Raw genomic sequence first — 19,397 nt, 5'->3', positions numbered from 1 at the left:
TGCATATATTCAAAATTCATAATGGTAGTAAGACTGCCAATGTTTATTAAAATACTTTCAGCAAATGTTTAGTAATAATAATATTTACATAGATTTGATGTTTTATTTCTAAATGAAAATCTGTATTTTAATTTATAGGAAGATATGAAGATATGTTTATTGAGCACAGAATGATTCAACTTCAGATGTGGGTAAACCGAATCTGTCGTCATCCAGTTCTTGGTCAGAGTGATGTATGGAAGCATTTTATTACCTGTACTGATGAAAAGGTCTCTGAATTTTTCTTGTTGTTACTTTGTAACTTATAAATAGTTATTACATATATATATTTTTACTGTATTAATAGGGTTTTGTGCATAGCAGCAAATGACACGTTATGGTCTAAATTATTTCTATATAGCTTTTTTAAAATGTGAAGTGCTGTAAAATTTTTTATTCTGAAATTTTGATCTTTAATTACAGGATGTTAAAAAAATGTGGCTGTTAGCATTATTTCCATAAATACTGATTCTAGACGTATTCTCTAGTTACACTTTTGCCTCCCGGCAAAGTATATCTTTAACCAGATGGTTTATCCCTTAAAGGGTTGTGCTTTCTTCAGAACTTTTTTTTCCTCCTAGAGATGGTCAAATGACTATGAAATAAAACTATGTATGTGTTTATGATGTATATTAATGAAGTAGTAGATTTTATTCATGTATTGACATAATAAAAAATAATTTAATAATGAATATTTATTGATTATCTTTTAAAATGCAAATACAGTAAATATAAAAAAAAGTGCATTAGGAAGTGCTAAGACAGCAAAAATCGGCATAATACTCACAGATTTTCAGGACAATTTTTGAAGTTTTAAATATAGATCTACCTTCTTCAGCTGCGGAATTGCAAATGATGAAAGAGAAGCTTGTGCTCAGGTGATAATAGAGAGAGAAATACTGATGCTTGTTATCTATAGATTGCATCAGTGAAGCTACTGCCAGACACTATTCATAAAAAATGAAAACAATTTTGAAGTAATTTCCTTAACAACTGAGAGTAAAGATGAATTGGAATTGTGGTCATGAACAAGAATGGAAAGATTTTTATGAATTCGTAACACTTCTAGAAAATTTTCCTTAAAACAAAATTTGATGGCTATCGTAGTTTGACCAATGTAAATTAAACCAGTTTAGGAGAATTTTGAAATGCAACTGCAAGGTCTTTGGTAACATTTAATTTAGATGACATTTGAAATTGGGGATAAACTTTCTATGTTTACAGCTATGTAAAAAGTGAATGTGATATAGAAATTTCTGTTGTCTGATACATAATTTTGTGAAATGATTAATGGTTGAAGGCATAGTAAAAAAATGAAGAATTACAATCAGATTTAACTAAACAGTAAAGCCTAAGAAATTAAAACAATTTTAGACTAAAAATGAGTAAAATAAAATATTGGGAGCAATAAAAAATTGAAAAAAAAAATAATAAAACGGAAAGGGAATAGTCTAAAAATGAAATAAGCAAAGCACTAAAACAAGAAAGACAAAAAGAAACTAATGTTGATTGCTGAATACTGCTAGTTTGACCTGGATTCAATCCCAGAGAAGAAGGCATTGTGTTTCATAATTTTTTCTCGTGTAATGTCAATGAATTTTTTTCAGTGTTTCCCTGACAAAACGCTCCATGAAGGCATGTCATTCATTAGGCAAATAGTTCTTATGTGCTTTTCGATGTTTTTATAGCCTGAACTCACCATTCATGAAGTTTCTCAAATCAGTGTAAATGCCCGGTACTGGAGAATTCATCAGCTATGCTTATGTATGCCCAATAGCAATGCGCAAGACCACTAACACATGTATATAAGCTCCTTCCAGTACTCTTGCTAGCATTGTGTAATCAGATTTGTATTCTATATCACTTTTATTTCATGTTTTGTTTTGTCCCAATAAGTGTTAATGCTATATCAGCTATGTTTGAACGAAGGATCAAGTTTACATCTTTCCAAGCCTTTAGCAGAGAAAAAGAAGACCTGGTTGGACCTTTGTAAAAAGCAGTTCAATCTCAAGATAACTGGTCTCTGTTTTAGTAGGTTCACAATGGCAAACCAATCTGTAACTTCTGGAGGATTTAGATTAACCACAAATAATCTTGGAGTTTCTATTCACAATGTTTTGATCTCTTCAGCCAGCCATTTGATGCTTTAAATATTTCAACATCTGAGCTTTCAGAAACTTCTGTTACTTTCTTATGGAGAAGTGTTCTACTTGCCAAGATTTTTCTTTGATTTTATGGAGCACAACTATTCAAATGAATCAAATATAAAAAGGGCTTTGTGTCCTCTGAAGTTAGTTATCTGATCAGTTTCTGAATTTTTTATTTAACATTGTCATTTTAAAGAAATTTGTAATATCTGTAAATGTCTCAAAATCTTTATTTTATTGTGTCCTTTATCGAAAGGTAAATACAGTAGAATTACTGTGCCAAAAGAATGGAACTTGAGAAATGTCACTTAAAAAAAAGATGTGCTTTGTAGGAAATTAAAATACACCATATATCTCAAAACAAGAAAAGGCGAAATGGTTTAAAAACTAAAAGGAATGCTTTTTATAAATATCTGTTGTTTATGTGTTCCTCTACAGAGCTAAAACTCCTGTTAACAAAACACTCATTATGTTTTTAAAATTAAATATAAAAGTTTCCATGCCCTGGATGATTAATATTTTCATGGAGAGCAGTTAAAAATTTTTTAGAGAATGCCTTTGTTTAACAAGTATGGAATCATAAATTACTGAAATGAAAAATTGTAACTGCTTCCTAACTTTGGTCAAAATTATCTAATTTTAGTTAAAAATATACATTAAAAAGTGTTGCAAGTTATTAAGTTCATTCTTGAATATCTATGCTAATTTTCCATGCATGAAATTTTTTTAATATAATTTTGCTCATTAAAGCATAGTGAATATGTTACTATTTAATGTCTTTTAACAACTCTATTTTATAATAGCCTCATGTATTCTCCAGTATGTTTGTAATTTTGGATAACTCAGACAAAGAAAATTTAAAATCTGCTTAATGGTTAGTGGTTTTAATTCTGTAACCAAAAGTGTTAGGAGGGAAGATGGCTGTTTCAAGTGCTAAAGTGAGGCATTTGTAAATATGTAAGTAAATGTTGCCAAATATGACTTTTGCTCAATGAAGACCATTTAAAAATCTGAAATTTACAAAATCCTGCCATTTGTAGCATGAAATTGTTTTTCTAGAATTCTTTACCATATTTTGAGAACAAACTGGAGATCTATGTCTAGGTTTAATATTCAGTATTATATAATTTAATATAAGTATTTGTTAATAATAATATAAGTATTTATTAATATAAGTATTTATTAATATAAGTATTTATTAATAATATTTAGCAGACAATACCTGTTGACATCTTTTTCAAATGCAGTCCTAAAAAAATGTTTGACATGGAATATTTTAGAGTATGAACTAAAAAAAGGATAATATAACTAATTTAAATTTTTTCATAAGATGTGGAAAACTGGTAAAAGGAGAGCTGAAAGAGATGAACTTGTTGGCGCTTCGTTTTTTCATGCTATTAAAGCTCCAGATGCACCATTAGATCCTTTTCAAATGTAAGTATTTGTTTTCTTGCAGAAAGTCATTATACTGTAAATCTTAATTATAATAAACATCAGATTCTATGAGTAACTATGTTAATTTAACTTTTTAGTGAAGCACAAGTAGAAAGTTTTTCAAAGTTTTCAGCAAAAATGGATAATACAGTGAAACAGCTTCATGGAACAGCTCAAGAATTATGCAAAAAGTACTCTGGCTGTGAGTAATATATGTCATGTAAAGTTAATAGAATATGTCATGTAAAGTGTACTGTTAGTATTTAATTTTTGCTGAAGTTAATCTGGTGAAATGTTTGATTAACCCTCTGAGTGGGTGATTGCTTTTTTTATCTGGTCATGAAATTCATCGCCACTTCTTGTATATGACATTACATTTAAAATATTTTGTTTCCTTGCATTCTTCAATGATCTAAATATCACCCTTATGAGTTTAAAATTATTAAAAAAAAAAAAAAATACAGCTCTACTCGACGAGACGGCTCCTGGCCTAAGCTGTCTTGTTGAAGAAAGAATACAGTAGATAATTTTACAAATCCATTTTAACCAGAAAATGGTTTTTAAAAACAACAGATCGAATATTGCTGTACCACTCAAATTTTTTAGGAAGCTTTCTTATTACTTTTTTTTTAAATTGTTTATTGATGAAAGTTATGTGTACTTTGCTAAAAATATAATAAAGTATAGTGTAAGACTATTCTGACTTAAAAATTAGTACACCCCAAACTAAGGTGTTGCAACACTTTTGAGAATATACTGTTTAAGCATACTATTTGTCTTGCTGGCTGTATGTAAGAAGTTCCTGTGTGCATATTATCTACTGTTTGAAAAATATTGCTCCTTTCTCTTATGTATGAAAAAGGGACTTGTCTAAAAGACAGGTGAAAATATTTCATGTGCTTGAGTACTCATTTAAACTTCTGAAGATATCATTTATATCAACATTATATAGAATTGTAAAACAAGTGTACACATAATAGTTTATTACTTTTTTATTATAATTTTAGCTTATAAAAGGGAATTTCACAAGCTTGCTTCCTCTTTCAAAGAACTGGGTGACACTTTTGAAATGGAAATTTCTCCGTGTAAGTGGAATAATTTCTTAATTGTTTCAAGGCTTTTTATTTTTAGATGTTTGCTGTTCTATAAAGATTTGTATTCAAATAAACTGTAATGAAACTGATTTCATAGACAATTTGTTAGAATTATGTTAGTTTTCTAGTGAAACATATACACTTTTTACAGTAATTGCTTTGTTGTTTTAACTGTCTGGTTGTAAAGTAAGTATACGGTCTTAAGCAGTGTAAAGGCTGGGCCTTTAAACATCATGAAATTTATATTCGTGCATATATATTTATATATATGTGTTACTATTAAAGTAGGAAATCCATTATTTTATAGTTTAGTTATTTTATGAAATAACTGATCAAGTGAGTCAAAGTGCATTAAAAATTAATACCCCACTTTAGCTAGTTATTTCATGTAATAATGATTTGCATCTCATTAAAATGTAAAATAATGACTCATTCCACGTGTTGGTGATAGCTATTATATTGTGATATACGAAGTGATTTTAATTGAAATTCCAAATTCAAATGGTTGTAAAGTGAGAAATATTGTTCAGAAATAACACTCCTTTTTCAGCCCATTACGAAGTGTTACTTAATAAATATGATATGAACTTTTGTGTTTTATTTAAAAATATGGAAAGTATTACTTTCATTTACATACTATATACTGAACTGAATGTTTGTAAAGAAAGAAAACTCTGAAAAGTGTTTTGAAATGCAAGCTAAGAAAATCAAATTAATGGTAGATAAATTTCAACTTGAAGCCTGTATGGGGCATATGGTCCATATCTTAGTAACTGGAACTGACAGACCAGATTTATTTTAACTGTTATAATGAAAATAATCGAAGAATTTTTCTCTGTTAGTCAGATAAAAGAGCTATATTCCTCATTCCAGTTCATCATCAGTGACAAAAACCAATTAAGATGAAAGAAGTGCCAGATGATGAGAAATTGCTGTGGTCAGTCACTACAGCTCAGAATTTAGGCACCAGTCAAGAATTTTTTAAAAATACAGTGTCAGTGAAAAATATACACTCTTTTGCAAACAAATCGAAGCACCAAGAAGGACTTTTGGGATCATGACGAAATTTGGTATGCAAAACATCTTGATCGAACATGCAAATGATCAAAGTTTCAAGGCAAATGAACAGAAATTGTGATCGTAGCACACATTCCTAGTGCACAATTAGCAAAGTATGAAACCAATAATAGAGGCATAAAATGTATCTTTTCTGTTACTGCCAATGTAATTCCGTAAAGAAGCAAACAAAGATGCCATTACAACAATATCAAAGACCTTACAGACAACTAAACGACTTCGGACATGGTTGTATTGCAGTGTTGCGTGAAGCTGCGTGTTCGTACCGAGCAACAGCCCACCACCTGCAGCGTACAGCCACTGTTGTGCAAAGATGTTAGCAGCAATGGTTGCTACAAGGAAATTGCCAATGAAATGAAGGCTCTGAAAGGCCAAGGGTCACAAATGCAAGGCAAGATAGGATGATTGTTCACCATGCCCAAACCACCCCAACGGTATCATTGTCAACTATTCAACGCACTACAGCTACGTCTATACCTCCCGTGGTACCACACACCATCTCACAGCGCTTTTACGCTCACAGAGGCCTTTAAAACATTTGCCTTTGACCCCCACAACATCGGCGGGGTCGTCTGGAGTGGTGTTGCAGCCTATCATGATGGGTGCCATCAGACTGGCATTGTATAGTGTTCAGTGATGAATCCCACTTCACTCTTGAAGCAGATAACCACCATGTTCATGTCTGGAGAGGACATGGCCAATGGTCCCAATCAGCCTTTGTTTTACAAAGGCATACAGCCTTAACCCCTGGTCTGATGGTGTGGTGCCTTATTTTTTATGACAGCAGGTCATCTTTAGTCATCCTCCGTACATCTTTAATGGCTCAACAACATGTTGATACCATCCTGCGGCCAGTTGCATAACCTTTCATGACACGTCATCCTGGGGCAATTTTCCAGCAAGATAATGCCAGGCCACATACCGCTCGCATATCTTTGGACTGTCTCCATGCAGTTGATACTCTTCCTTGGCCAGCAAAGTCACCTGACCTTTCGCCAATCGAGCATGTCTGGGATATAGTAGACTGCCAGATCCGGGCACCACAAAATATCACAGATCTGGAGCGACAACTCATGAATGCCTGGCAAATGTGTTGCATGATGACATTAGAAACCTGTGTAACTCCTTGCCTTGATGAATTCAAGCATGCATTGCCGCCAGGGGCGGGTTGACCATTTACTAATTTTAATACTTAGTGAGTGATTGTGAGCCATGAACAGGTACTATGACCTTGAATTTTTAATAGTTTTATTATCTGTGTATGAGCTATACACATATTCAATTTCATTTGAAACAACCATTTCCTTCATGGGGCTTCAATTTTTTTTGCAAAAGAGTGTATTTGTTTTAGGAATAATGTATGCAATTTGAAGTTCCATTCTAGTAATCTCTGTTATGAAACATGATTTTTTTTGCACCTGTGTATAAGCGACATTTTCTATGCTGCATATTTCGGTTAAATTTTTGTCATGCCACACAAAGAAAAAATTCACATCTGCGGTCCCCTACAACTCACAATCTCCAAGTTGTTATGAGGTGTGAGACAACATGTAGAATATGGTAGAAGGAATGAACTTGTTCAATAACACCTCCACTTGACATTACATGAATCATAACTTCATGACCAATGTGAAAAGATTTTAATAATCTGCACTGTGTCTGTCATCAAAGAATCTTGATTTTATTGAGGCTGATAAGGCAATGATTCTGTTGTTTCTATGATATTTGTTTCAACTGTAATGAATCAGAGGGTGTTAAATACAACTGAAAAATTAAGAAGCTTTGACTAATTTTGTCTGAAAATTGTTTTAGGCAAGGCAAGAACTCAGAATGCTCCTAGTCTCTCAACTAAAGAGACTCTTGCCCCTAGCAAGGTCTTAACATAATGAGGAGAATAGTTTTATTTCAATTATAGTGAAATGGAGTATTTAAAATGCAACCAGAAAATTAAAAGGATGTTACTATAATTTAGTCTGCAAATTGAACATGAATGAACAAAAAAGAACATGAAATGTGCTTAAACCCGACTCTTGGCGCTAGCAAGATCCTTGCATAATGAGAACTGTTGGCAGTGGTGATAAAGGCAAAGCATATTTTGCTTCCCTTAAATAAAGCTAAGACTAATCTAAATAAAATTCATGCTTTATTCCGTAAATTAAAATAAAAGAGCTAACACTGTAGCCTTTACATTTAAAATCATTTGATTGAAAGCAAACTGGCATTATGCTAACTCATAATAACACAAGAGAACAAGACATTCACCAATACCGGCGTACATATATATATATATATAATACTCGGCCAACCCGTCGATCTTGACGTCATCGGCCAATCAGCGGCAATCACGTTAGCTTACTGCCGATTGACCTCTGATCAAAATTTGCATGTGGAAAACTAAAGCCAACAAACGGCCCTCTTTTCCTCATGCAAAGACAAAAAACAAAACTTGCACAGAATTACATAAGTTTATAGTTCAATTCTATTATACGAAAACACTTATTGTCTTTAAACACTGAAAGCATCTAAACAAAACTTTCTTAAATTAACAGCAGTCGTTGCTTTTGTAAATAAGTCGGCAGTATTTAATTTACTGGTGATAAATTCAAGGTCAAACACTTCATCATTAACTAGTCTTCTAACAAAGTGATATTTTACGTCTATGTGCTTAGTTCAGCGACTTTCTATTGACGATCTAGAAAAATCAATGGCAGACTTGTTATCACAAAATAGTTTACACTCTCTTAAATTAAACTTTAAAATTTCATCTTGTAAGACATTTTTCGTCCACATTAATTCCTTCGCTGCTTCAGATAAGGAGATATACTCTGCTTCCATGGTTGATAAACTTACACATTTTTGTTTAACAGTTTTCCAGATTACTGGTACTTCATCTAAATATAATATAAATCCTCCCATGGACACGTGGTCATCTCTATTACTTGCATAATCAGCATCTGAATAACAATATAAATTTAGATGTTTAATCTTCAATAAGTTTAACTTATATAATTTAGTACTATTGAGATAACGAAGCAATTTCAACAATGCCTAATTCCAGGATTCTCCTGAAATTGTGATAAGATATTCACTGCATATGTAATATCAGGCCTTGTCCTGTTAGGTACAAAAACTAAACATCCTAACAGATTTCTAAAGGGTAATGTATGCATTTCCGCAATTTCTGCACTTGTAGATGGACAATCTAATTTTGTAAGAATAGTGCCTTTAGCTATGGGAAGTGAAGTTATTGGTATCTGGAAATGTTTAAATTTTTCAAAAATTTCTTCGATATATTTTTGCTGATGTATAAAAACCCCATTCACATTCTCTAAGAATTCAATTCCAAGTAACGTTTTAGTTTTGCCTAATACTTTTAAGATCAAAAAAACTTACTCAGCTGTGAAGTTACTTTATCTATACCATATTGATCTTTACTAAAAATCACAATATCATCTACATATAACAAGAGAATTACATTTGAACTCTTATAAACACAATTACACCATTGTATTTTCTTAAAATGTAGATTTTCTAAAGTACTTTCAAATTCACAAAACCATTCACAGCCGCTTTGATGTAGACCGTAAATGGCCTTGTGTAATAAACACACTTTATTTTCCTCTTCGATAAATAAATCCCTCTAGTTTGGGTCATATATATTTCTCATTTAGGTTTGCATATAAATATGCATTCTTTACATCTAACTGACAATTAGTCCATCCATATAAACATACCAGGATAGTGAAAAATATTCTTATGATTGAAAAATTTACTACAGGACTGTAAACGTCATCAAAATCTTCACCTCTTTTCTGCCTGAATCCCTGTGCTACTAAACGTGCTTTGTACCATCTTTTTGTTTTCTTTTTAGCGTATAGACCCATTTGTTTCCTATCATAGTTTTAATTTCTGGCTTTTTGACTAATTCCCAAACCTTTCTTTTCCTCATTGTGTCAATTTCTTCTTTCATTGCCTTAACCCATTCTTCGGCATTTACTGATTTTCATGCTTCTTTAAAATTTTGTGGGATAACAATTTCTACAGAATTTGCCTCTTCACACATAGAGCTAGTCTCCTGTTCTACAAAATTAACTTTCCCCGAGTATTCGTTTTTTCCACTAAAATCGAACTTATCTTTTTCAAATTTAATATTTCTTGCCTCACAATACTTTTCAATCATTATAGGATCTAAAACGGGTGTCTGTTCCCTCTACATAATAATATATGTCTGTACATGTTCCATCGGGCCTTTTAACTGCTTTTCTTTGCCAATTTAAGTTTGATACTTCTTTCGGAGTAGATTTGTCATCTGACAACTTTATTTCTTCTCTAGAAATTTCCTGTTCTTCATCTGATTCTGCTAACAGCTCAGATTCCTCTAGTCTTTTAAATTTAGGTTTTGATTTCTGTTCTAGGATGCCATTTGCTGCATACAGTTTTTCATTGAACTTCACATTACAGGTTTCTATTAATCTGCGTTCTTCTGGCAGCCATATCCTACAACCCCTAGTTTCCTTCGCATATCCTACCATGATTCCTTCTTTGCACCTCATTGGTAATTTATTTCTAATCTGTTTTGGCACTCCAACATAGGCTTTACAACCAAATATTTTAAAATAAACAACACTGGGTTTTCTATTTAGGAACATTTCATAAGGGGTTCGGTTGCTTTTATGACATACTCTGTTCCACGTATGTATGAAACAGCCAAGAACTTCTGCCCACCATTCTTTTCCCATTTTACCATCATTAAGCATAGCTTTAACTGCGTCTAATGCCGTTCGGTTAAAACGTTCACACACACCATTCTCTTCTGGGGTGTACACGTTTGTGCGTTCAACACTAATTCCGTTTTCGGCTAAGTACCCTTCAAATTGCCTGTTACAGAATTCCCCACCGTTTTCGGTGCGTATACTTATTAATTTTCTATTCGTCAGTCTTTCCATTTGCCTATGATAATTCTTAAAGTTGTAGAACGATTCATTTTTATTTTTCATACAATACACTGTTACTAATCTACTATAGGCATCCACAATAGCAAGAAAATATTTACTCCCACCCTTAGATGGAACTGGTAGTGGGCCACAAACGTCTAAATAAACCAACTGCAATGGTTTATCCGATCTCTTCGGAACAGTTTTAAAAGATATTCTACTAGATTTAGCAATAATACACGGTTCACACCTCTCCATTGGTTTTCCAATTTCTGGTAACCCTTTCACGCTTTGATTCTTACTAGTTTTCTTAATATAATCAAAATTTACGTGGCTAAATCTCCGATGCCATAGCATTGCATCGTCTACTTTATTTAACCTTCCAATTTCTGTACCGTAACCAACCTCTTTTTTTATCTCTTGCATATCTAAATGGTTTTACGGGATAATGTCAGTCATATCGTTTAGCGTAGCATAATCTATCCCAATTATTAAAGTATATCCACATGTTCCCTTTTGAAATCACAAAATGAGCACCTGCCTTTTCTAACCTTGCTCCCGATAATAAATTTCTTCTTAGATTTGGATTATATAACACGTTATCTAACTCAATCCAATTTATTCGATTGCCTACTTTTAATGCAAATTTGACGGTACACTTTCCTAGTACTTTACTTTCACAATTTCCTACAGCTAAAGACATACGTATATCGTTTATTTCTTCGAAATTTGTCATTAATTTCTATTATTACAGAAATGAGTTGTAGCTGCAGTATCTACAACCCAATTAAATTTATCTCCTTTATCTTATAGTTGTTACATAATTTTCTACTAACATTAATTCTTTATCTTTAAACTGTCCATTTTTATCGTCTATTTTAAACGTCTGATTTTTACTTACATTTTCTTTGCATTGAGCGATTAAGTGCCCAGATTTATGACATCTGAAACAAGGTCCTATTCTCATATTCCCTTTTTTTTTCATAGATTTAGTTTTATTTTCAACTTTGTCTTTTCCTGTATCTGAACCAATAATATTACACACGCTTACCTTGCTGTCTTCTAAATTGGCATTTACCTGGTGAAGTAGGCTTTCTTCCCTTACCAGTTCTTCAGCAATTCTTTCCAGCGTAAAATCTTCGTCCTTCCACCTATAGATCAAATGTACAATGCCGAAGTATTACATGTGTAATCTCCTTATTGCCTGAAATCCTTGAAAAAGATCTGCCAAGTTGTGACAAGCTTCAGCCAACTTCTTCGCAGTCATTTTTATCCTTGCGATGAATAATCCTATTTCATCTTTTGGCGTATATCTAATACTAAAAAATTCATCTAGTAACTGAATTATCCTTGCTCTTGTTTTGAGTTCGAATTGCTTCTGTAGAACTTCCCATGCTTCTTTACCACTTGAACATTCTTGTATCAGTGGCCTGAACTCCGTTTTAATTCTATAATATAATGTAGTGAAGGCTCTGTTCTCTCTCAGTGTGAATTCCTGCTTTTCATGCCTTGTTGCACTTTTATCTAATTCTTCTTCTGTATCCTCTATAAAGCTCCAACAATTTCTATCCAGTAACAGCATTTTCATATCGACTTTCCATTGATTCCAGTTGTCATGGTTTAACAGCTCAAAACCTTCAGGTAGTAAGGACATCATCTATTAAGTGTGAGCACAACAACTTGAACAAACTTCTAAAACAGGTCAGGTTCTTTTCATGGATAAAGGCCCTCTTCGCATACATTCCTTCAATGCTGAGTTGAACTGTATGACCGATTAGCTGTTGGCGCTGGGCCCATAACCCTGTTGGCAGTGGTGATAAAGGCAAAGCATATTTTGTTTTCCTTAAATAAAGCTAAGACTAATCTAAATAAAATTCATGCTTTATTCCGTAAATTAAAATAAAAGAGCTAACACTGTAGCCTTTACATTTAAAATCATTTGATTGAAAGTAAACTACCATTATGCTAACTCATAATAACACAAGAGAACAAGACATTCGCCGATACCGCGTACATATATATAATACTCGGCCAACCCGTCGATCTTGACATCATCAGCCAATCAGCGGCAACTACGTTAGCTTACCGCCGACTGACCTCCGATCAAAATTTGCATGTGGAAAACTAAAGCCAACAAGAACAATATATTTACATGGAAATAATAGTTTCTATACCCTCAGTATTAACTGTTAGTGGTTGTTATTGTACTGTTAATAGAGTTTCTCATAGATTTATTGAAAATATATCATAGTTTTATATGCAGCAATATGTAACCTAACCAGTCAGTTACCAATCCTTAAATGGATTCACCACATCAGTGCAGCAAATCGTTGTTAGCTTGGTCATTACTGAGAGCTGATAACTGCATTAACAAACTTAGCAAACAGCAGCTATTCCAAGAGCTAAAGGATAATTCATTCCAGAAAACTTCAAGAACTTCCAACTAATCTGCATCTGTAAATAATTGCTGAGTCATCTTCATCTTCATTTGCAGCTGCATATTAAAACTCTTCATATGGGCAATGCAATGAAAACACTATTTAGAAACATTTTTTATACAGCCTGACTTAATGCAACAGATTCTAAAAGCAATCCAAACCAACTATAATTGCAAAGTGGAAATTTAAATACATCTTCACAGGTAACCTCCCAGGCAGGCATCCGAAAATCCTTCACGCCGTATGAACACTGGTGGACCACACAAAAGATACGAAATTCATGTGTGCGGTTCCTCACAAGTCATAGTCTCTGAGCTGTTATGAGGTGCAATACAGTATACTCTGACATTTGGGGAGCAATAATTTGTTCAGTAATGCCTCCACTTGATATTACAAGAGGCATTAACTTTATGACGAGTGGTGCATCACACGTAGTGCTGTTATATTTGCTATTATATATTTTTCCAAAGAAGTTGTAGGAGGAAGGAAAGCAGAGCTTGCAGTGAAGGAGGTTTAGTTTGGTTTATTTAACTATGGCAAAGCGCTCAAGTGCTATATGCCTAAGAGAAGGGATGCCTTCATAGAGGACTTTCGGAGGGAAATTAGCATATATACATGTTGCACTTTAGGAAAACCACGAAAATGCACCTACAGAGAGCCCATTCATTGGGATTCAAAACCCAGACAAAACTAGCTGTGACCTTTACTGCTCAGCTACTTGGGAATGTGGTGAAGGAGGAGAGTGAGAAGCTGCCAAGAATAACACCAATTTTGGAATGTTGGAGTGAACTGTACATCTTACAGAGGTTAGTAGCTGTTAAAAGAAATGTAAAGCTTAGGAAAAGACTGTGTGGAACCTGGAGTATTCTAGGAGATGTAAAAAGATAATAGTTCATCTCCATGGAATGTAATTTCATTTTTCAAACTAGCACCTACAGCAAGACAACGTATACAGTCAAAAGTCGTTAATCCGGACTCGCCGGGACTCCGGCGATTCCGGATTATCGTTTTTTCTGGATTATAGATCATCAGTTTAAATCTGGTAAGATGGCATGCAGAAATTATAAAATTAAAAATATGAAACCATAATTTATGAAATAAAGAACAATTATGATCTAAAGGGTATCAAAATTTACAAAAAAAAAAAAAAAAAAAAAAAAAAAAAAAAGGCTTAATATTTGTTTGTTTAGACTAGAAGAGAAACACGCTAATGTGACAATCAAAATCGTAAAAACAACCTTGTATTTAGCGTAGGTATAATGAAACACTCAATCGATTTCGAGGGCAGCTAAAGGTCCCTCCTCATCAGGAGAAAGAAATACCTAGAAAGAAGAAAATAAAGGAGTCACAGAAACACGTGGTCCTTATCAGCACTGCACGTGGTTATAACTAGATTTTTAATCAGAGTTACATTGGTCGCCTACTTTTACTGAGCCAGACTATCTGATCGAGCTTGAAAAATAGGAAGCGAGGGGCAAATGCACCTTACGCTCAAAATCTGAACTTCAAATAATGGAAAGCAACCACTGAACAGATTTTTATACCCTCTGGTAGTACCAAACGCAAGGACGTAACGCCATCTATCGGCAAAAATAATTGAATTAAGATAGTAGAATTTTAAAGGCATTAGGAAGGACTGGATTGGACTTCAAATCATTAACTAAACCTGCTAAATCTTTGTGAATGTGAAAAGCCTCAAGAAAATCCAATTTACCTATGGAAGAAGCCTTTTGGATAATTTTTTCAGATCCAAAATCAAAATTATGGTTAAAAGTCCAACTATGATACGCTATTGAAGACTTGTTAATTTCGCCTTTTCTGACATAAGATTCATGTTCCTTGATACGAAACTTCAATGCTCTTTTCGTTTGGCCGATATATCTTAAACCACACTGACACGATATACTATAAATTCCCCGAGAATTCAAGACAGAAACAATCTTTCAGAATCGAAGGGTGAATTTTATTAATAGGGGAGAAACCGACTTGAAAATTGAATTTCTGGAGAATCCGTGCAATTTTATAGCTAACAGAAGGATAAAATGGAAGCACGACAAGGTCATTAATATTATTTCTAACAGTGGAATGTCTTCTTTGATGGGAATCTGAAAATTTTTTAACGGCTTTATCAATAATCACGGGAGAAAATCCACGGTCAATCGCAACTGCTCTCAAATAATTAAGTTCATTGGTAAGCAAAAATTCAGAGGAACAAACTTTAAGCATGCGGAATACATAACAGTAAAAAGAAGCCATTTTTTGCTTAACAGGGTGGCTTGATTTGGCATGGGGTGGTAAACAAACTGCAAAGGGTTTACGGTACACAGTGGTGCTAAAATCAGTTTCATTGCGGATTATAAGAATATCAAGGAAGGGGAGGGAATTGTTGGATTCAATTTCAAGAGTGAATTGGATGGCTGGATCAATTGAATTCATAATAGATAGAATCTCGGATAAATCCTCTTTATAACCGGCAAAAAGTGTGAAAGTGTCGTCAACATGCCGAATCCAAAGACGAAGAGATAGTTTATCAAATAATTTCATCTCAAAATAGTGTATATAAATGTCAGCAAGTACCGGACTGAGAGGATTACCCGTAGCCAATCCTTCAACTTGACGAAAATATGCATTTTGGAAAACAAAGTGGGTTTGACTCAGAGAAACTTTAGTAAGCGATACCAACTCATTAATTTCAGTATGTGTGAAGTGAAATTCCCGCAGCCTAGTTTCAAGACAATTTAGTGCTCCTTCGACCGGAACATTAGTAAACAGTGATTTGACATCAAATGAAACCATAATGGAACGAAGTGGAGAAATATTTTTAAGTTTATCAATGACTTCAACAGAATTTTTTACAGTGTGAATATTGTTAGCAAGTAGAGGAGAAAATCTGGAAACTAAATATTTGGCCAAAGGATATGAAGCGGTACCTATGTTGGAAACAATTGGTCGAAAAGAAATACCAGTTTTGTGGACTTTTGGAAGAGCATAAAGTCTCGCGCAATTAGTAATATGTGGAATAAGTGATTTTTTCAACTGAGTTGGCAGAATGTGGGAAGATTTAATGGCACTTTTTACTTTCGTGAGGTCCGAAGTTGAAGGATCTTTAGGGATCGAGCAGTATGGGCCTTCATTTATCAGTTTAGAAACTCCAGTAATATATGTGTGTTTGTCCATAACAACGATCTGTCCGCCCTTATCAGCTTTAGAGATAATGATATTAGTATCAGAATGAATTTCACGTAAGATCTCATTTTCCTTTTTGCTAAGATTCGAACCCAAAGATTTGTTGTTAAATTTAACGTTATGAGTAATTAGGTGGCGGATTGTATCCTTCTGCGTTTTTGAAATTTTGGAGAATTTAAAGGCTTTCTGTATAGGGTTTTACAGTGGTTTTACAGTTACACGTTTACAGTGGGAAGATCAGCTAGATAGTTGGGACTATCCGACTGATGTGTGAGTTTAAGGAATTTAGAAATAAGCACATTTTTATGCCTTTGACAAATGGTATCGGTTCTAGACCAGGAACATCCATTTAATGGAAGCTTATTAAATGCAAACATCAAAATATCATTCCCAAATTTATACATGTGAAATGTAGCCTTAAAGCTTCTGTTCACGTTTCAAAAATTTTGCATAAATTTAAATTGGCACTTCTTTGTCACATTATAAGGGACACACGCAAACGTTTATCTAAAATTGAATTTGAATTATATTACCTCCATTTAAAAATTGCTAATTCCACTGAAAATATTTCCTCATTTGAACATACATCCTGGTCTAGAACCGATACCGTTTGTCAAAGGCATAAAAATGTGCTTATTTCTAAATTCCTTGAACTCACACACCAGTCGGATAGTCCCAACTATCTAGCTGATCTTCCCACTGTAAACATTAACCCCATCGTTATTATCTCCAATAGGAATCTTTCGGAGGATCAGTTAAAAGTATTAAAATATAATTTCAACTTTTCAAAGACATCTAAACTTTCAATTCCTCAAATCATCGCCCCTATAGAGAAAGCCTTTAAATTCTCCAAAATTTCAAAAACGCAGAAGGATACAATCCGCCACCTAATTACTCATAACGTTAAATTTAACAACAAATCTTTGGGTTCGAATCTTAGCAAAAAGGAAAATGAGATCTTACGTGAAATTCATTCTGATACTAATATCATTATCTCTAAAGCTGATAAGGGCGGACAGATCGTTGTTATGGACAAACACACATATATTACTGGAGTCTCTAAACTGATAAATGAAGGCCCATACTGCTCGATCCCTAAAGATCCTTCAACTTCGGACCTCATGAAAGTAAAAAGTGCCATTAAATCTTCCCACATTCTGCCAACTCAGTTGAAAAAATCATTTATTCCACCTATTACTAATTGCGCGAGACTTTATGCTCTTCCAAAAGTCCACAAAACCGGTATTCCTTTTCGACCAATTGTTTCCAACATAGGTACTGCTTCATATCCTTTGGCCAAATATTTAGTTTCCAGATTTTCTCCTCTACTTGCTAACAATGTTCACACTGTAAAAAATTCTGTTGAAGTCATTGATAAACTTAAAAATATTTCTCCACTTTCTTCCATTATGGTTTCATTTGATGTCAAATCACTGTTTACTAATGTTCCAGTCGAAGGAGCACTAAATTGTCTTGAAACTAGGCTGCGGGAATTTCACTTCACACATACTGAAATTAATGAGTTGGTATCGCTTACTAAAGTTTCTCTGAGTCAAACCCACTTTGTTTTCCAAAATGCATATTTTCGTGAAGTTGAAGGATTGGCTATGGGTAATCCTCTCAGTCCGGTACTTGCTGACATTTATATACACTATTTTGAGATGAAATTATTTGATAAACTATCTTTTCGTCTTTGGATTCGGTATGTTGACGACACTTTCGCACTTTTTGATGGTTATAAAGAGGATTTATCTGAGATTCTATCTATTATGAATTCAATTGATCCAGCCATCCAATTCACTCTTGAAATTGAATCCAACAATTCCCTCCCCTTCCTTGATATTCTTATAATCCGCAATGAAACTGATTTTAGCACCACTGTGTACCGTAAACCCTTTGCAGTTTGTTTGCCAAGTCATGCCATTCTGTTAAGCAAAAAATGGCTTCTTTGTACTATTATGTATTCCGCACGCTTAAAGTTTGTTCCTCTGAATCTTTGCTTACCAATGAACTTAATTATTTGAGAGAAGTTGCGATTGACCGTGGATTTTCTCCCGTGATTATTGATAAAGCCGTTAAAAAATTTTCAGATTCCCATCAAAGAGGACATTCCACTGTTAGAATTAATATTAATGACCTTGTCTTTATCCTTCTGTTAGCTATAAAATTGCACGGATTCTCCAGAAATTCAATTTTCAAGTCGGTTTCTCCCCTATTAATAAAATTCACCCTTCGATTCTAAAAGATTGCGTTTCTGTCTTGAATTCTTGGGGAATTTATAGTATATCATGTCAGTGTGGTTTTAGATATATCGGCCAAACGAAAAGAGAGTTGAAATTTCGTATCAAGGAACATGAATCTTATGTCAGAAAAGGAGAAGTTAACGAGTCTTCAATAGCGTATCATAGTTGGACTTTTAACCATAATTTTGATTTTGGATCTGCAAAAATTATCCAAAAGGCTTCTTCCATAGGTGAATTGGATTTTCTTGAGGCTTTTCACATTCACAAAAATTTAGCAGGTTTAGTTAATGATTTGAAGTCCAATCCAGTCCTTCCTAATGCCTTTAAAATTCTACTATCTTAATTCAGTTATTTTTGCCGATAGATGGCGTTACCTCCTCGCGTTCGGTACTACCAGAGGGTATAAAAATCCGTTCAGTGGTTGCTTTCCATTATTTGAAGTTCAGATTTTGAGCGTAAGGTGCATTTGCCCCTCTCTCCCTATTTTAACTTCGCTAATTTTTCATGCTCGATCAGATAGCCTGGCTCATAAAACTAGGCGGCCAGTGTAAATCTGATTAAAAATCTAGTTATAACCACGTGCAGTGCTGATAAGGACCACATGTTTCTGTGACTCCTTTAGTTTCTTCTTTCTAGGTATTTCTTTCTCCTGATGAGGAGGGACCTTTAGCTGCCCTCGAAATCGATTGAGTGTTTCATTATACCTACACTAAATACAAGGTTGTTTTTACGATTTTGATTTATTTGTTTACTTTATTAAACATTTTTTTCAATGTAAGTTGTTTAAGTTGCTTCGTTTTATGTG

General features: G+C 33.7%; 1 protein-coding gene across 6 annotated transcripts in view; it reads left to right on the top strand.

Annotated features, from left to right (window-relative positions):
- LOC118200489 (sorting nexin lst-4-like) overlaps positions 1-19,397 on the top strand; it is a 200,062-nt gene that overhangs the window by 118,250 nt on the left and 62,415 nt on the right. For all 6 annotated transcript variants that reach the window (XM_085809564.1, XM_085809562.1, XM_085809563.1 and 3 more), the window contains 4 exons: positions 139-269; positions 3,517-3,620; positions 3,719-3,822; positions 4,628-4,705. In XM_085809564.1, coding sequence (XP_085665690.1) covers positions 139-269; positions 3,517-3,620; positions 3,719-3,822; positions 4,628-4,705 — 417 coding nt within the window. The remainder of the gene's footprint in view (positions 1-138; positions 270-3,516; positions 3,621-3,718; positions 3,823-4,627; positions 4,706-19,397) is intronic.

Source organism: Stegodyphus dumicola, chromosome X2, assembly GCF_044657685.1.
Source record: "Stegodyphus dumicola isolate Sdum_Otavi_A_Nest chromosome X2, ASM4465768v1".
In the NCBI taxonomy this organism is placed as follows: domain Eukaryota; kingdom Metazoa; phylum Arthropoda; class Arachnida; order Araneae; family Eresidae; genus Stegodyphus; species Stegodyphus dumicola.
The sequence above is the reverse complement of the archived record's forward strand: the minus strand, read 5'-3'. Positions and strand labels throughout refer to the sequence as shown.